Source organism: Phacochoerus africanus, chromosome 12 (assembly GCF_016906955.1).
Source record: "Phacochoerus africanus isolate WHEZ1 chromosome 12, ROS_Pafr_v1, whole genome shotgun sequence".
In the NCBI taxonomy this organism is placed as follows: Eukaryota; Metazoa; Chordata; class Mammalia; order Artiodactyla; family Suidae; genus Phacochoerus; species Phacochoerus africanus.
The window spans coordinates 63032343-63057993 of NC_062555.1; the positions used below are offsets into that span (position 1 = coordinate 63032343).

At 41.0% G+C, this 25651-nt stretch overlaps 1 protein-coding gene and 1 long non-coding RNA gene across 5 annotated transcripts in view; one reads left to right on the forward strand and one right to left on the reverse strand.

The window, feature by feature from the left end:
• Positions 1-7248, forward strand: part of LOC125112548 (uncharacterized) — an 80774-nt gene extending 73526 nt beyond the window's left edge. The window contains exons 3-4 of the long non-coding RNA XR_007131173.1: positions 5508-5614; positions 7114-7248. This is a non-coding gene — a long non-coding RNA (uncharacterized LOC125112548). The remainder of the gene's footprint in view (positions 1-5507; positions 5615-7113) is intronic.
• Positions 1-25651, reverse strand: part of CUL2 (cullin 2) — a 127305-nt gene that overhangs the window by 39121 nt on the left and 62533 nt on the right. For all 4 annotated transcript variants that reach the window (XM_047754750.1, XM_047754749.1, XM_047754748.1 and 1 more), the window contains exons 3-6: positions 25211-25313; positions 20671-20765; positions 12663-12768; positions 6063-6145 (exon numbers count right to left, since the gene is read on the reverse strand). In XM_047754750.1, the coding sequence (XP_047610706.1) occupies positions 6063-6145; positions 12663-12768; positions 20671-20765; positions 25211-25313 (387 nt within the window). The remainder of the gene's footprint in view (positions 1-6062; positions 6146-12662; positions 12769-20670; positions 20766-25210; positions 25314-25651) is intronic.

A 25651-nucleotide genomic window follows, 5' to 3' on the forward strand; every position in this document is an offset into this window, starting at 1 on the left:
TTTTTCCTACAATAGGTAATTAAGGACAATTCTATATGTGATTCTATACAAAAACTCCTAGAGACACAGGTGATGGTGCAGCATAAAATACAACTTCACATAACCGTAGGTACATTAGGAAATACTCTTTTAGAGGGCGCCAACCAAGTTAATTCATCCAGTGATGACTCCAAGACTACGCAGCTAAAAGGAGAAAGTATAATTACACGATTAAATGAGATAGTGATAATTTAACCCAAGTTGTAGGAAAAGAGCTGTATGGGTATCAGCTAAGTACCTGTGTCGTGGAAGCAAGATTTTAGCTAAAGGATAAGTACTTAAAAATCACAGAGCTAAACAAATGTAAACAGCTGCAGAACAGTTGTAAAGCAGCAGTATCTAAAACATATTGATGTCCACATATAAACAATGGACTAAGCACTAAATGTGTTTAAGAATTAGGAAGGATACATGTCTTTTCTCTTAGCAACTCTTGGCTATTAGGATAAAAATAAATAAATATGTAACCTCTCAGACTACATTAATGAAGATCAGCACTAAGAGAGACCTATCTCGGCAGGAATAAAAGCAGGTCTATCCATTAGAGATTGTTGGCATGTCCTGAGTCTTCCCAGGCTAGGGGTCAAATCGGAGCTGCAGCTGTCAGCCTACACCACGGCCACAGCAACATGGGATCTGAGCCACGTCTGCGACCCACACCACAGCTCACGGCAATGCTGGATCCTTAACCCACAGATGGAGGCCAGGGACTGAACCTGGGTCCTCACGAATGCTATTCGGGTTCCTTACAGCTGAGCCACAATGGGAACTCCCATCTCATCTTTTTCAATCTACTTTTCCCAGAGCTCTGGGCAATTTACCAGTCTCTTATCATCCTACCTGTCCATGTTATCTCAAATGACAATGGGTAAATAGATGTTAAAGCAATGCAGCAGACTCAAATTGGAAGTTTAAAGACATGGAGTCTCTTTCCCAACTATATCAAATTCACTAAGCCACTTCTCAGGAATTCCCACTGGTGCAGTGGGTTAAGAATCCGACTGCAGGGAGGTCCTGTTGTGGTGCAACGGAAATGAATCGGACTAGTATCTGTAAGGATTCGAGTTCGATCCCTGACCTCGCTCAGTGAGTCAGGTATCCAATACTGCCATGAGCTGTGGTATAGGTTCCAGACATTGCTGTGGCTGTGGTGAAGGCCAGCAGCTGCTCTCCATTTTGATCCCTACCCTGGAAAGCTCCGTATATTCCAGGAGTGGCCATAAAAAGGGGAAAAAAAAAAAGACAAGCATAATAGATTTAGACTTAAAGTCTCAGATCTGAATCTCTGGAATTAAGAATATTAGGGATGGAAAGAGCAATACTATTGACTTCGCTATCTGTAAAATGGCAAATCATATCAAGGTTTGATTTGGTAAGGATTAAATGGGATTAGCATGAAAGCTTTTAGAACACTGCTTGGTACCCAGCTTCCATATTTTATTATTATTGTTACTATTATGTCTTAGTATTTCTAGCTGTAAAATATAAGGTAACACCTACCTAATACACATACAAAATAAAGGAGATATTAATAAAGCATGTCAAATAACACTTTATAACAACGAAATTAAGACAAGTACCCAGAGAAAATATAATACTCAATGGAGAAAAGCTGAAAGCCTTCCCACTAAAATCTGGAACAGGACAAGGAGGCCCACTCTCACCACTGTTATTCAACATAGTAGTTAAAGTCCTAGCCACAGCAATCAGACAAACAAAAGAAATAAACAGCATCCAAATAGAAAGAAAAGAGGTAAAACCATCACTGTATGCAGATGACATGATACTATATATAGAAAACTCTAAGGACTCAACCCAAAAACTACTTGAAATGATCAACAAATTCAGCGAGGATATAAGATTAACATCCAGAAATCAATCACATTTCTGTATACTAACAATGAAATATTAGAAAAAGAATACAAAAATACAATACCTTTTAAAATTGCACCCCAAAAAATCAAATACTTGGCAATAAACCTGACTAAGGAGGTGAAAGACTTACATGCTGAGAACTATAAAACCTTAATCGAGGAATTCAAAGAAGATACAAAGAAATGGAAAGAAATCCCATGCTCATGGGCTGGAAAAATTAATATTGTAAAAATGGCCACATTACCCAAAGCAACCTACAGATTCAATGCAATCCCTATCAAATTACCCACGATGTCATTTTTCACAGAACTAGAACAATCAGAAAATGTACATGGAACCACAAAAGACCCAGAAATTGCCAAAGCAATTCTGAGGAACAAAAACCAAGCAGGAGGCATAACTCTCCCAGACTTCAGGCAGTATTACAAAGCCACAGTCATCAAGACAGTGTGGTACTGGTACCAAAACAGACATACAGACCAATGGAAGAGAATAGAGAACCCAGAAATAAACCCAGACACCTGTGGTCAATTAATCTTTGACAAAGGAGGCAAGAACATAAAATGGGAAAAATTCAGTCTTTTCAGCAAGTATTGCTGGGAAACCTGAACAGGTGCATGCAAATCAATGAAACTAGAACACACCCTCACACCATGCACAAAAATAAACTCAAAATAGCTTAAAGACTTAAACGTAAGACAAGACACCATCAAACTCCTGGAAGAGAACACAGGTAAAACATGCTCTGACATCCACCTTACAAATGTTTTCTCAGGTCAGTCTCCCAAAGCAGCAGAAATAAAAGCAAAAAGAAACCAATGGGACCTCATCAAACTGACGAGCTTTTACACAGCAAAGGAAACCAAAAAGCAAACAAAAAGACAACTTATAGAATGGGAGAAAATAGTGTCAAATGATGCAACTGATGAGGGCTTAATCTCTAAAATATATAAACAAGTTATACAACTCAACAGCAAAAAAGCCAACAGCCCAATTGAAAAATGGGCAGGAGTTCCCGTCGTGGTGCAGTGGTTAACGAATCCGACTAGGAACCATGAGGTTGCGGGTTCGGTCCCTGCCCTTGCTCAGTGGGTTAACGATCCAGCGTTGCCGTGAGCTGTGGTGTAGGTTGCAGACGCGGCTCGGATCCCACGTTGCTGTGGCTCTGGCGTAGGCCGGTGGCTACAGCTCCGATTCAACCCCTAGCCTGGGAACCTCCATATGCCGCGGGAGCGGCCCAAGAAATAGCAACAACAACAACAATAACAACAACAACAAAAGACAAAAAAAAAAAAAAAAAAGGCAAAAGACCTGAATAGACAATTCTCCAAAGTAAGTTATACAGATGGCCAACAAGCATATGAAATAATGTTCAACATCACTGATCATCAGAGAAATACAAATCAAAACTACTATGAGGTACCACCTCACATCAGTCAGAATGGCCATCATTAATAAGTCCACAAATAACAAATGCTGGGGGTGTGGGGGGAGGGGGGAAGGAACCCTCCTACACTGTTGGTGGGAATGTAAGCTGGTACAACCACTATGGAAAACAGTATGGAGGTATCTTAAAAACTATACATAGAACTACCATATGACCCAGCAATCCCACTCTTGGGCATATATCTGGACAAAACTTTCCTTAAAAAAACACATGCACACGCATGTTCACTGCAGCACTATTCACAGCAGCCAAGACATGGAAACAACCCAAATGTCCATCAATAGATGATTAGATTAGGAAAGTGTGGTATATATACACAATGGAATACTACTCAGCCATAAAAAAGAACAAAATAATGCCATTTGCAGCAACAATGGATGGAACTTGAGACTCTCATCCTGAATTAAGTAGGCTGAGTGAAGTCAGTTGGAAAGAGAAAGACAAAGAACATATGGTATCACTTATATCTGGAATCTAATATACTGCACAATGAACCTTTCCACAGAAAAGAAAATCATGGACTTGGAGAACAGACTTGTGGTTGCCAAGGGGGAGGGGGAGGCAGTGGGATGGACCAGGAGTCTGGCGTTAATAGATGCAGACTGTTGCCTTTGGAAGGGATGGGCAATGAGATCCTGCTGTATAGCACTGGGAACTACGTCTAATCACATCTGATGAATTTATACATGTATGTGTAACTGCATCAACATGCTGTAGAGTAGAAAACTGACAGAACACTGTAAACCAGCTATAATGGAAAAATAAAAATATTTTAAAAAAACCTTCAGGTTCAGTATGTATGGACTTATGTATGTGTGCACACCTGAGCATGTGTGCATAGCTACATATATTACCCGCATAATAAAAGGTATAGTAACTGAAAAAAAAAAAAAAAAAGGCCAGTTGGAGTTCCCTCTGTGGCATGGGTTAAGAATCTGACTGCAGCAGCTCAGGTGGCTACAAAGGCTCAGGTTTGATCCCCAGGCCACTGCAGTGGACTAAAGGAAATGGCATTGCTGCAACTGCAACACAGGTCCCAGCTATGGCTTGGATTCAGTGCCTGGCTCCTGAACTTGCACATGCCATGGGTAAAAAAATCATAAAAAAACAACTTGGCTTAATGTCTCTGAACATACAGTTTCTATGTCTTTTCTGGAATTAGCATCCTATAGTTGTATTATTTTTCTTATACAGTAATATTTTCCTTAATTTTTCATTATATTCCTTTTTAACAGCTAATAATCACACGTAAGGAAAATTTACCAGGTCAAAATTATATTAATAAAGACATTTCATTAAAAGTGAATTTAGAAAATTACAACAGTATTTTCAGTATACCTTTAATGTAAAATAGCTGAATACTAAGTCAAGAAGAAGATTTACTATTTCTTAGCAAAGGAAATTATATAAGAACCTCTAAATCTTGTTGGGAGTGTTCTTTTAGTCAGTCCTAGTTGAGCAGAGAAAAAGAAGAAACCTGTTCCACCCTCCTGCCTCACTGCTGCCTTTTCTCTCTCACCGCCTCAGCAAACAATGGAACCGTTAAAAGTGTGAGGGACAACTTTAAAAACCAAGTTACTAATTCCTACCACATACTTTCTATTTGGTATTAGTATTAAATATTAAAATATTCTCTTATCCTCTTTGGGGGCTTTTTATTAACCCCTTTTTCCTCCTAGGAGCCTCACAGTAAGAACAACGCTTTGCTCTTTTCCCCTCATATATAAAAAACTCCAATATAGGGAGTTCCCGTCGTGGCGCAGTGGTTGACAAATCGGACTAGGAACCATGAGGTTGCGGGTTCGGTCCCTGCCCTTGCTCAGTAGGTTAAGGATCCGGCGTTGCTGTGAGCTGTGGTGTAGGTTGCAGACGCGGCTCGGATCTCGTGTTGCTGTGGCTCTGGTGTAGGCCGGCGGCTATAGCTCCAATTAGACCCCTAGTCTGGGAAACTCTATATGCCGTGGGAGCAGCCCTAGAAAAGGCAAAAAGACAAAAAAAAAATCCCTCCATATTTGGGTCTTCTTAAAGAAAGCAGTTTCAAAGGGAGTGGCCATTATCAAATGGCAATTCACTGGTCTAGAGAATTCCTCTCATAGCAGTTCCAGGCACATGGACACATGTGTGACCCACTTCTCTTGATTCCCAGGCTGAGTAAGAACCTTCTATGCCAGAGCTGACCCAAGGATGTGCTACTCTGGACCACACAGGAAAACTTCCTTTGTCCCAAACTCTACTCATTCACACAGCAATCAGGTAAAGTCAACTGCTCTGGGCCACAAGTCAAATGGGAAGCCATTTTCTCATACATGTACCTCACAATTTAACTGCTTGTTAAAGTAACCAACTAACTAGAGGAATCTGATCTCCTGAATAGGTTACGGTCATTAGGGTTTCGACTGAGAATATGTTCAAACAACTCAGCACTGCCTATAAGGTCCAAGAGGTCTCAGGGCTGTAAAACAAGTCACTTACGTCAGGGACTTACTTATTTGCTAAGCATATTAGGCCACAGAAAAATGTGCATCCCCCCAAAAAAAGACTATAAAATGATTTTAAAATATTGGCATTAAAATGGAAAATAAGGCTAGTTACAGTTAAATGAGGATTATGTGCAGTTGACAGCCATGCAACTGTTCACTGTTTTAAACCATTTCAAACAGCAAGTTAGAACTGACTCAAGAAGATAAAGGTCAGCACTCACTTTTTGATTTCCCGTAGCAGCATTCGGATAAGGATGGTCTGAAGTGGTTCAACCATCAATTTCCTCCACATATCCAATGCTAGCTGCCAGGAAAAATGAAAATCATCAAGGCTGAATTACTTGTATTTGTTTTCAACATCTGTTCAAGACTTTATTTAAAAGTAAAAATACTCATCACAGGAAGTATTTATATTTCAAAATTCAAATGAAAACTGAATATACATAAGGAAAATAACTTTCTAAATCTTACAGAAATAATTTTTATATTATTTTTTTAGGGCTGCACCGACCCACGGCATATGGAAGTTTCAGGCTAGGGGTCGAATCGGCTACAGCTGCTAGTCTACGCCACAGCCACAGAAACATCAGATCCGAGCTGCGACTCTGACCTACACCACAGCTCCTGGCAATGCAGGATCCTTAACCCACTGAGGGAGGACAGGGATTGAACCCGCAACTTCATGGTTCCTAGTTGGATTTGTTTCCACTGTACCATGATAGGAACTCCTAAAATGTTAATTTATTGTTTGTTAAATGCCAATTATTAGGGAAGGGCTATAGAAGCCAACAGTGTAACAGAAACAAAGGCATTAGATCACAAGTAAAATGTGATTTGGCTGTTGGCTGATTTTTGAAATTATAAAACCTCTCATGTAAACATTAAAGTGTAAGTCAAATTAAAGAATAACAAAAGAGGAGTTCCTGTCGTGGCGCAGTGGTTAACGAATCCGGACTAGGAACCATGAGGTTACGGGTTCGATCCCTGACCTCGCTCAGTGGGTTAAGGATCCAGCGTTGCCGTGAGCTGTGGTGTAGGTTGCAGACACGGCTCAGATCCCAAGTTGCTGTGGCTGTGTTGTAGGCCGGCAGCAACAGCTCTAATTAGACCCCTAGCCTGGGAACCTCCACATGCCACAGGTGTGGCCCTAGAAAAGACAAAAAAATAAAAGAATAATAAAAGAAAACATCCCTATCTTCACCACCCAGTTTAAGAAACACAACTTCACCATGACTGCTGCCTCAACTGTCTTCCTCCTTTCTTTCCCCACAGACTCTATCAGAATCCTGCATTTTGCTAAATCATTCCTTTCGTTATAGTTCTTCCAAGAATGTGAGTATCCCCATATAATACATTTGACTTTGGAGTTCCCGTCGTGGCTCAGCAGTTAACAACCCAACTAGTAACCATGAGGTTGCTGGTTTGATCCCTGGCCTCCTTCAGTGATCTGGCATTGCTGTGAGGTGTGGTTGCAGACGCAGCTAGGATCCCATGTTGCCGTGGCTGTAGCTCCGATTTGACCCCTAGCCTGGGAACCTCCATATGCCACAGGTGTGGCCGACAAAAGGAAAAAAAACTAAAATATATAAATAAATAATCAAAACGTGTTTGGTGTCTTAAGTGACTATGAGATAAAATTGCAAAAAATAAGTGTAGTGCAGTATAAAAGTTTTTAACAAGCATTACAGAAATACAAAAAAAAAAAATACGAGGGAGTTCCCGTCGTGGCTCAGTGGTTAACGAATCCGACTAGGAACCATGAGGTTGCGGGTTCGGTCCCTGCCCTTGCTTAGTGGGTTAACGATCCGGCGTTGCCATGAGCTGTGGTGTAGGTTGCAGACGCGGCTCGGATCCTGGGAACCTCCATATGCCACGGGAGCAGCCCAAGAAATAGCAACAAAAACAACAAAAAGACAAAAAAAAATACGTTTGATCTTGACTATTTCTGACCTTGATAACACTGTATGCTCTTTTATGCATGATTTTTAATTTAATTTTACTTTATTTTTTATTTTTAGGGGTGCACCTACGGCATATGGAAGTTCCCAGGCTAGGAGTCGAATCAGAGCTATAGTTGCTGGCTTATGCCACAGCCACAGCAATGCCAGATCCAAGCTGTGTCTGCCACCTACACCACAGCTCAGGGCTGTGAAGGATCCTTAACCCACTGAGCAAGAACAGGGATCGAACCCACATCCTCATGGATACTAGTTGGGTTTATGGGAGTTCCCTTTGTGGCCCAGCAGTTAACAAACCTGACCAGGATCCATGAGAATGCAGGTTCGATCCCTGACCTTGCTCAGTGGGTTAAGAATCCTATGTTGCAGTGAACTGTGGTGTAGATCACAGACATGGCTCAGATCTGGCATTGCAGTGGCTGTGGTGTAGACCGGCAGCTGTAGCTCAAATTAGACCCCTAGCCTGGGAATTTCCATATGCTGAGGGTGCAGCCCTGAAAAGCAAAAACGACAACAACGGAAAACTAGTTGGGTTCGTTACCACTGAGCCACAAGGGACCTCCTATGTATGATTTTTTAAACTGTAAATTTATTATTGAAATCCAATCAAACTGGTTAGAGCTTATGATTCAGTATCACTGGCACGTACTATCTTCTTTATGAAGACACCAGGATTAACTTTTACTTTCCACCGCTATGACATGTGTTTGTTTCCAGCTTTTGCCACTGAGGACACCACAGCTATTCCTGCATTCACCTCCTGGAGCACACAAGCAGTCCCTGACACACCTGCAGGTAGAGACACCTAGGCGCAGGGCTAGACACGCGTGCAGCTTTACTAAACAAAGTGGTTTTCCACTTCACACTCATAGCCAACATCCTGACAAATGGCACTGCCAAGCTGTGGTCAGGCTTTGCCAATCTGCCAAACAAAAGGGATCTCTTTTCGGTCTTAACTGGCATTTTCTTGAAAGAGGCTGAGCATCTTTTTATGTTTTCTGTGCACCTCAGTTTTTTTATTCCTCTATAAAATATTTATTCATCTTTTTTTTTTCTTTTTGCCTTTTGTAGGGCCGCTCCTGTGGCATATGGAGATTCCCAGGCTAGGGGTCGAATCAGAGCCATAGCCACCGGCCTACGCCAGAGCCACAGCAACGCGGGATCCGAGCCATGTCTGCAACCTACACCACAGCTCACGGCAACACCAGATCCTCAACCCACTGAGTGAGGCCAGGGATCAAACCCACAACCTCATGGTTCCTAGTCGGATTCGTTAACCACTGTGCCACGATGGGAACTCCAAAATATTTATTCCTCTCTTTTACCTCCTATTCCATTAGTGTTTGTCTTATTCTCAGTGAGACCTAGGAGTTCTTTATACATCATGGACATGAATCCCCTGACAGTTTTTCATACTGCAGTTTGCCAGTTTGTGACTAGACTTTTCTGAATTTCTTTATAGTGTTTTTTATTTTTTTATTTATTTTTTTCTATAGTTTTTTAAGTAAAAATATATTATTAGGACAATAACAACAAAAAGAGGGGAGTTCTCTAGTGGTCTAGTGGTTAGGACTTGAGGCTTGGCCTGGGTTCAATCTCTGGTCTGAGGATCCGCATCAAGCTGCAGCAAGCTGCGGCCAAAAAAATATATAGACATATGATATTTTAATGTGCTGCAATCTGTCAACCTTTTTCTTTACTGTTTGCATTTTTGCATCTTTTAAGAACTCCTTTGCTACCCTAAGGTCAACCTTAAGGAGATATGTATGTGCACTTCTATGTTGCCTTCCAAAAGTTTTAAAGTTTTGCCTTTCACATGTAAACCTTTGAAATCCAAAATATTTTTCTCATACAGAGTACATGTCATTCCAGTAACAAAAACTGATTGCTCAGAGTTCCCACTGTGGCTCAGTGTAACAAAACCGACTAGTATCCACGAGGATGCGGGTTCGATCCCTGGCCTTGCTTAGTGGGTTGAGGATCCAGTATTGCCATGAGCTGTAGTGTAGGTCACAGACGCAGCTAGGATCCTGACACCACTGGTGTGGCTGCAGCAGCTCCAAATTGACCCCTACCCTGGGAACTTCCATATGCTGCATATGCGGCCCTAACAAAAAAAAACAAAAACAAAAACAAAAACATTGATTGCTCCTGTTTCCTATTAGCCGCATCCACACAAGCATGAGTCTGCTTCAGCCTCTCCACAGGGATAACTTTACTCTGATCCACTGGTAATTTCATAAAAATAAGGAAAAGCATCTGTCTTCCCACAAGGAACATTCCTCAGGTTTTGCCTTGTTTTTTTCCTTTTAAATAGCACAAAACTGAAAAAAAAAGAAGATAATACATAAGAAAATGGGGTTGTATAACTGTAGCGGGAGGGCAAACTGGTAAAAAAAGGCAAGGTGGCAGGGCTATCAAAATTCAGGCTGTGCTTCGACCCAGAAAATCCATTCCCAGGTACTCATTCCATGAAAATTTCTGCTCATGTACAAGCATATATACACATTTAACCCCATGACTGAGAGAATTCTGATTACTTTACTCTCAACACCGTATCCCCAGCGTACAGAGCAGTGCACACAGAGGGGTTCAAAAAATATTTAATAAATGAACAATGACTCACACATTATTTAGGACAACAAAAAAACCTAAAAACTAAAGGGAATCATTTAATAAATAATGTTATTTGATATCCCTACATTTTTAAAAAGGCAATAGAAGTTATAGAATTGTATAAATGCTGTTATCAAAATTATTATGTGTCCACGTATAAATATTTACAGGCAAATGCACAGGTAAAATTTGTAAACCTATAAATCAAGTTCTTCATGGTAATTTCCTCTGGGAAGAAGAGTGGGCTTGAGGGTACTGGTGATAAGGGACAATTATTAAATAAAATACACACTTCTAATCCCATGAACTAAAGCAACTACTGTTAAGATTTTGGTATTTCTCACTGATGTATTTCTCTACATCCTTCCCTGACTACAATTTTATTCCTATTAAACATATAATGTTGTGTCCAAATGATTTCATAAACCATTCTTCCCTCTGTTAATGCTTCCATGAATTATTTTCTACTAATGTATCCCCTTTGCCTACTTTTATAACAAAGTCATACTGTATATAGTCTTCTATGTATGATTTTTATTGCTGGATATTAGAAATCTAGACTGTTTGCCCATTAATTATCCTTATTAATGACTGCAAGGAATACTTTTAAACATTTAAACTTTTTTTCCATATTAGTGTTGCTGTACAGATTACTAGACATGGGAATACCTGGCCAAAAGGTATTGAACATTTTAAAGTCTATTGGAAGACACTAATAAATCTCTTTTTAAAACAGCGGTTCTAATTTTTTTTTTTTTTGCCTTTTAGGGCCACACCTGAGGCACATGGAGGTTCCCAGGCTAGGGGTGGAATCGGAGCTGTAGCCGCCGGCCTACACCACAACCACAGAAACGCAAGATCCAAGCCGCATCTGCATCCTACACCACAGCTCACAGCAACGCCAGATCTTTAACCCACTGAGCAAGGCCAGGGATCGAACCTACAACCTCATGGCTCCTAATCAGATTCATTTCTGCTAAGCCACAATGTAAACTCCTGTTCTAATTTAAATTTCTACTAATGCTGCACCTTAGCTTTTTATTTCCTTCATTAACACTCATCACAATTTAACATTAATTTCTTTACTTAATTTGCTATCTGATTTGCTATCTGCTTCCCCATGAGGAGAGGGACCTTCTGTCTGTCCACCACTGTATTGCCAATGTCTGGCTACTTGATAAATTTCTATGATGTGAATAAACAAACACTGTGCTAGAGTATTTCTTTTACAGTATATATATGTGCTAGTTATATATTATAATTTCCCATATTTAAATCTGATCTGTATCTCAAAAATCTGACTTACTTGAACTGCACACTTCATTATTTTATTCCGAATTTCTTTAATCACTTTTCAAGTTAAAATAAACGTGTTACACATTTTTTTTTGTCTTTTTGTCTTTTTGCGATTCCTTGGGCCTCTCCAGCAGCATATCAAGGTTCCCAGGCTAGGGGTCGAATCAGAGCTGTAGCCACCAGCCTACGCCAGAGCCACAGCAACTCGGGATCCGAGCCGCGTCTGCAGTCTACACCACAGCTCACGGCAATGCCGGATCCTTAACCCACTGAGCAAGGGCAGGGATTGAACCTACAACCAACCCCATGGTTCCTAGTTGGATTCATTAACCACTGAGCCACGACAGGAACTCCTGTTATATCCACATTTTATATTCCATCTCTTTTAGGTTCTAAGTCCATGTCCTTTGCATTTTTTAACTGTAAGAGTTTCAACATTTCCTGGAGTTCCCACTGTGGCGCAACTGGATCAGCAGCATTTCTGCAGTGCCAGGTGAGAGGTTCGATCCCTGGCCCAGAACAGTGGGTTAAAGGATCCAGAGTTGCCGCAGCTGCAGCATAGGTCGCAACTGTGGCTGGGATCTGACCCCTCTCCTGGGCGCTCGATATGCTACAGGACAGCCAAGTAAAAAAAAAAAAAAAAAAAGAATTTCAACATTTTCTGAATACTTTCTATGAGCTTTTCCATATAGCAGAACGATATGAACCTTCTCATTCATCCACCGTTAATTTAATTATTAAAATAATACTCATCACATCTTTCATTTTCTTCTCATTTATCTGAAAATTCTTAGGAAATCACGTCAGAACTTTATTTACTTAATGTTTAGGATGTTTTAAATCTTGACAATTTTAAGACAGTCAACTCTGTCCTTAAGAAAAGGACAGTGAGTCAAATTACCTCAGCATATAAAAACACTTTTATGTTTCTTTATTTAAAGAACTTCATACCTCTCCTATTTCCATAAGTGGTTCATTCATATCTACACCACCATAACCATACTGAAGATCAGCTTCTGTCAATTTATTCTTTTTAATAAACTGGGTGTTGAGATACCTGAAAAACAAATACAGTATCAACAGACACTTTGTCAAAATCAGTAGGTAAACAATTAGCAACTTTTTTTTCTTCCAACTTGGAACTTTAGAACAATAATTTTAGGGTTATAAATCAGCTACAGAATGGTTCAGCAATACATCCAAAAAAATTATGTACGAATTAGAGATATAATCTAAAAAGATAAAAATTATCAGCCCAACTGTCTCTGCAAGGCCCTAAGAGACGAAGAAGAAGACCTCTATAGAGGAGCTCCCATTGTGGCTCAGGGTTAACGAACCAGACTAGTATCCATGAGGATGCGGGTTCAATCCCTGGCCTCGCTCAGCAGGTTAAGTATCTGGAGTTGCCATGAACTGTGGTGTAGATCACAGACGTGGCTCGGATCATGTGTTGCTATGGCTGTGGCATAGACCAGCAGCTGCAGCTGCAGCTCCAGCTCCCATTTGACCCCTAGTCTGGGAACTTCCACATGCCACTTGCGCAGCCCTAAAAGAACAAAACAATACAAAAAGACATGTAGAGTAGCAAAAAAAAAAAAAAAAAACCTATTGCCACAGTCTCACTTTAAAAAACTCAAAAGTTTTGCTTTAAAAATGTTCAATGATCTTATATCCCAACAGCTCTTAGCCAAGGGTCAGACCCTCCACAATCCAATTCGCTCATTTTCAGATTCTTATTAAATAAGCAAGTTCACTTTGCAAAAAATGAAACAGAAAATGTTAAAAGATCAAAGTCAAGTAAGTTTTCTAATTTATATTTTATCACCAGTCAATATGTAATTTTTCATTTTTTATACTTTTTTTTTTTCTGGCTGCCCCCATGGCACGTGGAAGTTCCTGAGCCAAGGATTGAACCTGCGCCACAGCAGCAACCTAAGCCTCTGCCGTGACAAAGCCGGATCCTTAACCTGCTGTGCCACAAGGGAACTCCTGTAACTTTCCATTTTAAAACAACAAAAAAAGATCACAATCAGACGGTAAGAAAATGGAACAGACTATCAAAGACAGTAAGAAGTATGGCAAAATTGACAGATTTAAGAACACTTTATCTACCAGGGGGAAGAGCTTTATAAAAAAGATTAACAGGGAGTTCCTGTCATGGCTCAGCAGTTAGTGAACCTAACTGGCATCCATGAGGATGTGGGTTCGATTCCCGGCCTTGCTCGGTGGGTTGAGGATCCGGCATTGCCATGAGCTGTGGTGTAGGTTGCAGATGCGGCTTGGATCCTGTGTTGCTGTGGCTCTGGTATAGGCGGGAGCTGCAGCTCCGAATGGGCTCCTAGCCTGGGAACCTCCATATGCCGCAGGTACAGCCATAAAAAGACAACCACCACCCCCCGGCACCCCCCCCAAAAAAAAACACTAATAGGGAGTTTTCTTGTGGTGCAGCTGGTTAAGGATCCGACATTGTCACTGCAGAGGCTTGGGTCACTGCTGTGGCACAGGTTCAATTCCTGGCCCAGGAATTTCCACATGCTGCAAGTGCTGCCAAAAAAGAAAAAGAGACTAACAACTGTGATGAACTCTTAAGAATTACTGCGATGAATAAAAGGTTCCAAGATTAACTAAAATGTGTACAAAGGGCATATAAAATTCAAGTATCATTTTTCACCACAAGGCCTTTAACGCTCACCACCTAAAACTATTTGTTTGACACGTTCTGCCAAGGTGAAAACAGCTATTGACAATACAAATGTTTAGGTAACAACCACAAAATCTCTATGTTAAAACACACATGCTACTATTTTCACTGCATCAAAATGAAAGGTTCACTCAATGTTTACAGAGAAGTGAAACTGAAAGCAAAGGCGACAAAAATGTCAGCTGCAGGACTCCAGTTACCTCTGCAGCACTGCTTAGGTGGGTTCCTCCCTCAGTCATCACTGCAGGCTCGGGCTCCAGGACTTAGCCTTGGTGCTCTATTTGACATTTTAGTCTCCTCTGCCCACTGGTGACAAAGTCAGCTTTTCTTCCTTCAAAATGCCATTTACCCTTGCCTTCCATTCCCACTGCAACCCTCCTAGTTTCCTGCGGGTTTCCTTCCAGCTGAGGCAAGGGGACCAGGACTGAGAGATGGAGGCCTCAGCTAGACAGAAAAGGGCTGCCTCACCTGGCCCACACTCTCTAGCGGAGAGCGTCTCCCCTCCGGCCTCCATCATTCTGGTCTCAGCTCAAACATACCTCTTGACGACCTGACCTGACCCCAAGCCAAACTAACCTTCACTTCCCAGCCGCCAACAAAGTAACTAATACACAGCTCTTTTCTTTCTTCCAGCACTTGCTACTACGTGAAATATTGCTGTTCTTTTCCTTGCCTACTGGTTTTGCTCACCCACCTCCTCTCTGGAATAGGAGGTCTGGTAGACAGCACCCAGAACAGTGGCAGGCCGGTAAGCAGTCCTCGAGAAAGACTTTTTCAATGATCTATGAAATGAATAAGCAGATAATATTCCAGACAGCAGGGATGACAAAAGCTAACATTAGAACATCAACTTGGAAAAGCAACCTGGAGCCAGATCATAAAAGCCATGAATGCCAGGAAATAAAAGTAATCATTAGGCTTCAGGAGCTCCTATCATGTGCCAGAGACAGCCCTAAGCATGTAGCTGGCGAACACCATGAGGGAGAGCTATGTGGAACTATTAGGATCCACATTTTACGTGTAAGAAAACTGCAGCTTAGAGACCGTAAAGACTTCGGCAAAGGGCCATCCGCTACTAAGTGGCAGAGCTGGCCGGGAGAACTCACGAGGTCTCCTGTTCCCACTGAACAAGTACTGACCAAGTGCATACCACATGCCGGTACTACTGGGGACAGAGAAATGAACAACAAAAATGTGGTCTCTGCCCAGAGAGCTCACCTATGTGGTAGGACATAAAAAGACAAGCAATATAACATGTTGACAGTGACAAGAGCTAAGTAGGAGGAAGTTAACTGTCCTATCTGCACCACTACAGGTGCCTCTCTATAGGACCCTTTTCGGGTCGGTGTACCAAGGTCATCCCAGGAACCCTACCTGAAGCGCTAGCATCACTTAGCTCATCCTTCCCTTCACCTCCTTTCATCAGCTGGTCCTCCGGTTCTCCCACACTACTCGACGTCTCCTCCCATGATTTTCCTTTTCACCTCCAATGGCATTTGTTGACTCCCTGCTTGGATCACGCGTGATGCTCTCATGACTGGCCTCTATTTCCCATTTATGCCATCTCTGATTCATCTAAAAATTCTGCTTTCAGGATATCAACTCCCTATTCAGCAGCCCACAGCAGCTCCCTTATTCCTGTATAGTAGGTATAAACTTATAGCACAGGGGTTTGCTGACTCTAAAGAGTAGCTGGGGTGTCTGCAGAAATCTGACTCACTGATCCCCTCCAAAGATCTATGTGTATATCCTGGAGCCAGTATGTTTTGTATCTTATAGGACAAGTCGCTATTCTCTTTCCCTCACAGAATAAAACTTTATCTCTGTTAACGATATCTTTCTCATTCCAGATTTCTACTCTTGATAGTTTAAGCTTGATAGATAAGCTTTTAAAATAATTTATAGACATAATTTAAAAAGTAGTAATAATTTTTCATTTTAAGACATCATTCTTAATTTCTAAGTCATTATATATAGTATTTTACAATCAGATTTGTTAACCAAACATTTGTTTTTAAATAAAGACATACAATCTAAGAAATTATAAAAGGGAAGAACTTCCAATAATTTCCTAAAATAGTTTATACTCCACTGCCCAGGCAACATCTGATTGTTCCGCTCAGGTATAAACCAGTAGTACATGTTTTTATAAAATTCACTCTGTCAACAAAGTGGTTAGCAAGTATCTTAAGAAATCCAGGGGTGTCTCTGTGGTTGGTTCCATCCTTGGCCCAACACAGTGGGTTAAGGATCTGGTGTAGCTACAGCTTTGGTATAGGTCACAGCTACAGCTCAGATTCAATCCCTGGCCCAGGAACTTCCATATGCCATGGGTGCAGTGGAAAAAAAGTAGTAATAATAGTATTAACTAATAAGAACTAATAGCCTAAGGTAATTTTGATTCTTCTAAGAAATCAGGCATTTCAATATATCTTAGAAAATTCTATTACAAGAATTGTTTTTATGCTAATACCTACTGGATTTCAAGAGCTATTAGTTCCCAAGCTAATACCCTAAGTGCCCCACTTTAAGGGCCAGTGGGGCCTAAACAGACAGGTAGAAGTGGGAAAGGTAGGGCAAGAGCATCACTATTTTCTTTAAAATAGGAATCCTTAAGTCACCTATGCTAATGCAGAGCCATCTTATAAATCAATCAGAGTAAAGAAAAGGCTAGAAATTATTTCCAAGGAATAATATTGAAAAATACTTTTATCTTTTTATTTTTCATTTTTTAGAGCCGCACATGCGGCATATGGAAGTTCCCAGGCTAGGGGTCGAATCAGAGCTGTAGCTGCTGGCCTACAACGAAGCCACAGCAACACCAGATCCAGGACTGCAGCTCATGGCAAAGCCAGATCCTTAACTCACTGAGCAGGGCCAGGGATCGAACCCATGTCCTCATGGATACTAATCAGGTTTGCTACCGCTGAGCCACAATGGGAACTCCGAAAAATACTTTTGAAACAAAACTGATTTTTTCCCCTTACATTTCTTCACATAGATTTCCTTAAGAGACTATGATTAATAACAAGAGAAAGCCTGGATGACCTACTACCCAACAAGTAAAGACTAACAAACAGTTTTCATCTAATTCCTGCCAAATATGCCCTCTATGAGAAGGATCTCAACACCCAGTCTACCAATATAATTAAATAAAGGTCCCAAGGCAAACAATAAAAAATTTTTAAAAATCATGCAAAAGAAAAAACAAAACAAAAATAATAATCATTAAATAAAGGGTGATCAGTCACGTGGAGCCAACACCACAGCTATGAATAGTGGAAAGTTATTAAATGATTTCAGACAGTGATCAAATTTGCACTTGAGAAGTTTACTAAATGGAATAAATGAAAAATCAAAGGCTGGGAGACTGGTCACAGGGAAGGTATCATTAATAATCCAGGTGAGAAATGATAAACAGGGAGGGAGTGGGAGGGATCGGGAGCTTGGGCTTATCAGACACAACTTAGAATAGATTTACAAGGAGATCCTGCTGAATAGCATTGAGAACTTTGTGTAGATACTCATGTTGCAACAGAAGAAAGGCTGGGGGAAAAATGTAATTGTAATGTATACATGTAAGGATAACCTGACCCCCTTGCTGTACAGTGGGAAAAAAATAATAATAAATAAAAAAAAAGAAAAGAAACGATAAACACGTTGAACTACAGTTCTATAATAGCAACACAAAAGGAATAATAAATTTAAGAGACATTTGGAGGAACTGCTCGAGAGGGGCGAAGTAGGGAAGGACAGCTGAGACCTCTGGTACATATGTCTAGGTGTCTAGCACTACCACTAACTAAAATCAGTATTTCGGGGAGCAGTGTGTGCATAAAAGACAACAAGCCCAGTTGGGCACATCTGCAGTACAATGACCCCTGGCACATCCTGGAGGTACAGGCTGCTATGTAAGAATACTCCTCAGAAACTTAGACCACCTGCAATAAACATGTATTCTGGTGGTTATCAATTTATACTGTAGCTAAAACCAGGAGTAACTTGAAAAAATTAATTAATTAAAACCAGGAATAATTGAGATCATCCTAGAAAGAACATGGAGTGTAAGCTAAGGGATGAGAACAGAACCTCCATAAGCGACTAAAATGACTGTAAAGAATGAGACTAGAGGGAATTCCGTCCTGGCTCAGCAGTAACGAACCAGACTAGTATCCATGAGAATGCAGGGTTGATCCCTGGCCTTGCTCAGTGGGTTAAAGATCCAGGGCTTGCCGTGAGCTGTGGTGCTGTGGTGTAGGTCACAGATGCGGCTCGGATCTGCTCTTGCTGTGGCTGTGGCTGTGGCTGTGGCGGGCAGCTCCAGCTCCAGTTCAACCCCTAGCCTGGGAACTTTCATATGCCACAGGTGTGGCCTTAAAAAGACAAAAAACAAAAAACAAACAAACAAAAAAGAAACTAGGTAGGAGTTCCCACTGTGGTGAAGTTTCTAGAGCGCTGGGATACAGGTTCAATCCCCTGCTTGGAATAGTGAGTTAGGGATCTGGGGATGCCACAGTTGCAGCGTAGGTCACAGCTGCAGCTCAGATCTGATTCCCAGCCCGGGAACGCCATATGCCACAGGGTGGCCAAAAAAAAAAAAAAAAAGAGAGAGAGAGAGAGAGACTAGGTAGAATGGGGAAATTAAATGGATTTCATCAGACTGATCTGTGTTTAAATCCTGCCCCTGTGATTTTTCTTCAGCTCAGCAGCCCTGAGCCAAATCATCTAACCTCTCTGACCCTTAGTTTTCTTCAGTTTTAAAAATGGAAATACCAACTACCTCGGATGGCTTTATATATACACACGCATACGTGTATATATCATACATACTCAAAATTTAACAAAAGTTTATTAATAGTACCGATTTAATAGTATTAAGTAGTACCAAATTGCTTTTGGTAAAGAGAGATGTAGGAGAACCAAGCGAACAGTGCTGCAGAAAACTAAAAAAGAAGAGGAAAACAGCTTGAATCTTTACTGAAGTATCCCAGCTAACGAGGGACCCCACTGCATGGCCCCCTGTCTAGAGCACTCTCTCTCGTCATCTATACACCAGTGGCCCCAGGTCCTCAGCAGTGGCAACAGCATGCATGTGCTCTCACTGATCCTTAAATCCCTCTGCTCTCCCCCCACGGTTTAGGGTTTAGGTAGGGAATTCTTTTTTTTTTTTTTTTTTGCTTTTTAGGGCCACATCTGCGGCATATAGAAGTTCCCAGGCTAGAGGTCGAATTAGAGCTGCAGCTGCCAGCCTACACCACAGGTACATCTTCAACATACACCACAGCTCATGGCAATGCTGGATCCCTGACCCAGTGAGTGAGGCCAAGGACTGAACCTGCATCCTCATGGATATTAGTTGGATTCATTTCTGCTGCACCACAACAGAAACTCCTAGGGATTTCTCAAAGCTCTATTATAACAAGTTCACTTTGGTGGATGAGAGGGGAAAAAAAAAAATCAAATGCAGGGTGCTTCATGGATGGCGAACATTTTTATAAAAGCCAAAGCCATAATAAGCCAATTGCTGGTTTCGGGTTCTATTATATTTTGCTCTTCTAAGAAGAAATAAAAAGTACCGGCCATTAAGAAGTAGGCTCCAGTTTCTAACATAGGCAACATACAGTGAGTAAAGTCCGGTATTGTTATAAAAACCAAAGGGAACATGAACAGTAAAGCAAAGAAGGACAAACACAGCAAGGCAACCATGCTTTGGCCTCAGTGGGGCTTGCTGCAACGTCTGGTGCCACTGCTAACACTGTGAGACCCAGCTGATGATGTAAGGTGAGGACACTGCCGTGGATGCGATGTGCCTAGAGAGGGCAGGAGACCTTCCAGAGAAAACTGCCAGATGCTCCCACGAGACCCAACACACCCCACACACTGACTCTCAGAGTCAGACAAAGCATGCCGGTGTGGGGAGGGGCGGCGGGCTTAGAGTCACTGCAAGTTTCATCCAAGCCAAAGTTTCCCTTCAGATCTGTCCAGATTCAACGTGTGTTACCTAATCCCAGATAACTGGAGAGCTAGGCCATCAAACACAGGTTTAGTTTTCAGAGTTAAGTTTCCGCACACTGCCTGACTCCCAGTCACCCACAGGACCCACACTGCAGCCCCTTCCCTGTGGCAGAGAAAAGTCCGTACATCAGGCAGTGCTCTCATGCTGCGCGTTTCAACGGGCAAAAGATAGTAACCTCCTTCGATCACCAAGTGCAGCAGGCGATACTCTTCAGACGGTCAACGAGTCTAAAGCACACTCACCTGTACAAGCAGTCCATGTAGTCTGCACCCTTGCTATACTCTTCCCAATACCTATGATACATAACAAGCACTTGCTCTTCAGACTCCAGAACTCTCTAGAGGAAAAAGAAAAAAAAATTTTACTCAGAAAACACTTAGTTTCATTTGTAAGCTATGAAATTTATCAAAAACTAATGTTCTTAAATAACTGACATAATTCAAGCACTATACATGACATTTACATCCATACTAGAGCACACGTGTCATGCTCTAAGATAAAAGAACAAAATGTAATGGTCTGATGCTGTCTTTGGGCTAAAAGAGTAGATCAGATTAAAGAGACTGTAACTCGATTACCATGCGGCTCTGTGTCTCCTCATATCCATCGCTTCTGGTCAGCCTGCTAGTGACACAGGTCTGTCATCACCTCACATTATTCACTTCTGTGAATAAGACCATTTATCAACACTGACACCTTTCTCACATTCTCCAAATAAGTTGCTTTATGTTTACTAATAAAAACCTACTACTTTTTGAAAAATGAAAATCAAACTGAAATCTGAGGCCCGATGCTTAAAAAGTTAACTTTAATGGAAATCTCATCCAACAATAAAAATCCACCAGACAAGACTGACATTCCCAAGGCCACCACCTCTCTCTTAGCTTGTTCTTTCATCAACTGTCCCTGTGACCTTACGCAAGTCATAACATTAACATTCATATAATTAACTCTCTGAAGAAACGCTATGCTTTTAAACGTGGAACTTGGAGTTCATGCTGTGGTGCAATGGAAAGGAGCCTGACTAGTATCCATGAGGTTGCAGGTTCAATCTCTGGCCTTGCTCAGTGGGTTAAGGATCTGGCGTCGGCGCAAGCTTCAGGCTAGGACACTGAGGCGGCTAGGATCCTGCATTGCTGTGGCTGTGGTGCAGGCTGCAGACGCAGCTCAGATCTGGTGCTGCTGTGGCTGTGGTGAAGGCCGGACCCCTAGCCAGGAAACTTTATATGCCATGGGTGTGGCCCTAAAAAGCAAAAACAAACAAACGAACAAACAAACAAAAACCAAACTCGGAATTTTAACAATAAAGGCCCTGGACGATAGGAATAGCCTATAAATAGTACTTTTTTGCCTATCATATGGGAAATAAATTAAAAATAGCAACTACTAATAATAATGCCAGGGAACAGGGCCCCCTTAGGAACTGCTGCTACTGGCTGGTTAGAATATAAATTCAGAAACAATTTCCCACTACAGTCCTTCCTCAGTATCAGCAGGGATGGTTTCCAGACCCCATTGATACTAAGCTCCATAGACGCTTAGGTCCCCTCCAGCTGGGCCTCTAGGCCCAAGGGTATGGAACACACCTGTACAGAGGGCTGACTGTGCAAGTCAAAAGAACTAAAAATGCACATGACCAATGACCCAGTAATTCCATGACTAAAGATTTATCCTATTTAAAAGCTTGGTAACAATAAGAATAATTTAGCTACAAGGGTGTTTCACAGAAGTATTGTTGACAATAATAAATTATAAACTGGAAATAATCTATATACCCAGCAATGCAGGAATATTTAAACAAATCACAGCATCTTCACACAATGAAAAATTGTACAATCATTGCCTGGATTACAGAAGTCTATTTAATGACAGGAAAGAGATCTACAATATTACCAAAAGCAAAAAGCAAATTATAAGGTATATAACACGCCTCCTCTGTTTTCTAATAAAAAATGGAAGTCTACACAAAACAAAAATACGCAGAAGACATATATTAAATTACTTTTAATATGTACCAAAAAAGATACATTTAAAAATAGATATAAAAATAGATATATCAAAAATATTAACAATGGTTAATTCTGAGGTATGTTATGGATGTTTATTTTCTTTTTGCTTAGCTTTATGTTCTAAATTATTTATAATGTAATACAATACTTTAGTAGTTTCACTTTTTTTGTCATTGGATCTGAGAGAACATATGATGTATAATTATACAGGTATCCTAAACGTTCATAAAACTACTTCACTATTATCATTTTTATTTGTTTTCCTTCTTTGGCCGCCCCACAGCATATGGAGTTCCTGGGCCAGGATCAGATCTAAGACGCAGTCCCTACATAAGTCACAGCAGCAGCAGCAATGCCGGATCCTTAACCCACTGTGCCAGGCCAGGGATTGAACCTGCATCCCAGCACTCCCAAGACACCGCCAATACTGTTGCACCACAGCAGGAACTCCATAATTATCATTTTAAAATCACACAATTATACCAATGTTAATTTCTTAGTTTTAATATTTGTACCACTATTATGCAAGATGCTAACATTAAGAACCTGGGTAAAAAGTATGAGAACTCTCTGCATTATTTTTGAAACTTTTCTGTAAGTTTAAAATTATTTCAAAATAAAAGGTGTGGAGGGAGTTCCCGTCGTGGCGCAGTGGTTAACGAATCCGACTAGGAACCATGAGGTTGCGGGTTCGATCCCTGGCCTTGCTCAGTGCGTTAAGGATCCGGTGTTGCCATGAGCTGTAGTGTAGGTTGCAGACACGGCTCGGATCCCACGTTGCTGTGGCTCTGGCGTAGGCCGGTGTCTACAGCTCCGATTCAACCCCTGGCCTGGGAACCTCTATATGCCGCGAGAGCAGCCCAAGAAAATGGCAAAAAGACAAAAAAAAAAAAGTGTGAGGTTCCTGTTGTGGTTAAGTACCTGACATTGTCTCTGTAAGGATGCAAGTTCGGTCCCTGGCCTTGCTCAGTGGGTTAAGGATCCAGCATTCAGATCCGGTATTGCTATGTTTGTGGCATAGGCCTCAGCTGCAGCTCCCATTTAACCCCTGACCCCCTTCCATACACTGTAGGTGCAGCCATAAAAAGAAAAGAAAAATAAGTCAAGAAATATCAAAGATGTAGAGAAAAGGGAACCCTTGTGCGCTGCTGATGGGAGTGTAAACTGGTGCAGCCACTAAGGAAAACAGGCTGTTCCTCAAAAAAATCAAAAACAGAACTATCATAAGAACCAGTAAATACCCACTTCTGGGTACCTGAAGAAAAAGAGAACATTAATTCAAAAAGATACATACACCCCAATTTCACTGCAGACTATTTACAACAGCCAAGATATAGAAGGAACCTAAGTGTCCATCAGCAGATGAATGAATAAAAATGTGATATATACACATAATGAGATGTTACTCAACCATAAAAAGAGTAAAATTTTGCCTTTTGCAATAACATGGATGAACCCAGAGGGTGTCATGCTAAGTGCAATAAGTCAGAGAAAGACAAATACTGCGTGATCTCACTTACACACGTAACCTAAAACACAAATGATCTAGCAAAACAAAACAGAAACAGACTGATAGATACAGAGGACAGGTGGTTGCCAGAGGAAACGAGGTTGGAGTAGGGGGCCAAAAAGGTGAAGGGGATTAAGAGGTATAAACTTCCAGTTAGAAAATAAATAAGTCACGGGGATATAGTACACAGCACTAATCTAGTCATTAACTTTGTATGAGGCCAGATGGTTACAGAGGACAATAATATTGTAATAACTTTGTATGAGGACAAATAATGTGATCATTTCAGAATGTATGTAAACGCTGAATCACTCTGAAACTAATAAAATATTGTATGTCAACTATACCTCCATTAAAATAAAACAAATAGGCTTCAAAAAACTGGGGAAAAAATTGAAGTATTTCCTTCAAATGTTATAAGGAAAATATCACAGGATCAACTGTGCTCCATTTATGGGTTATCACCATTTGAAAAAGATCTGCTCTTAGCCATGTGCAGGGTTAGACAGATCATTACACAGGCTGGGCTACTGTATCTCCATTTTACAGATAAAGGAACTTAAAGCTGGTTAATTAACAAGGTAGGTCAAGTGAGCGGCCCATGGTCACAGACAGGGCTAATAAAAAGTGATCAAGTTTCTAGCTGAGATAATAAATGACTTCATCCCATTCCTGGTAAGATCAGTGATCCAAAATAAGTTAGAAATACTGTATATGGCCAAATCCTGCAGAATTCATTCACTGCTTATATACACATCAAGTCTGTGACGTTGCCCTTGTGCACATGGCACACTAACCAACATAACTGCTCACAGAGGGTTTCTACTGCACTTTCTTTACCATTCTTCTTTTCAATGCTAAGTTTTTAAAGATATTACATGGGATATGAAGAGGCAGCTAAAAAGTTGAGTATAAACACAGAGATTTACCAAGAGATGGGCAGCAACAGTAAAAGAAAACTTAGTTCTATAAACACCATCCAGAGCACATGTGAGGACTTTTTCAAGTTGAACAAACCTTGATTTGAAACCCAACTTTTTCGTTTACAAGCTCTAAGATCCTGAACAACTAAACCGATTTCCCTGGAAGAACCTAACAACACAGTGTTTGACCTATAGTTCTTAAATACATTTGAAAAATGCTATTTAGGAAACAAAACAAATAACCTTAACTTGACAGAAGTTCTGCAATGGAAAACAGTGAGCTAGTCAAATAACCATGCAGCTATAAATACAACTACAACATGCATGTGTCGGTCTTTACCTTGTGCAAATGCCGTACGTGATTTTCCAAAAAAATCTTAGTTTCTGTATAAAGTCTTTCTCCAAGGGGTTCAGGATAGGCCACACATAAAGCATAGATATCTCTAGTTAAATTGTCAAGGTTGTCATATTTACTCTGGAGATATTACTTTCAGACAAATGATACTTAACTCAAATTTGGCATTAAAACATGAAAAATACTTTTTTTTTAGAGCGCACCCGAGACATATGGAAGTTCCCAGGGTAGGGGTTGAATCGGAGCTGCAGCTGCCGGCCAGACATAGCAACACCAGATCTGAGCCACATCTGTGACCTACACCATAGCTCACACAACACCAGATCCTTAACCCACTGAGCAGGACAAGGGATCGAACCCACATCCTCATGATACCAGCTGGGTTCACTTCTGCAGAGCCCCAGTGGGAATTCCCTGTTATACTGT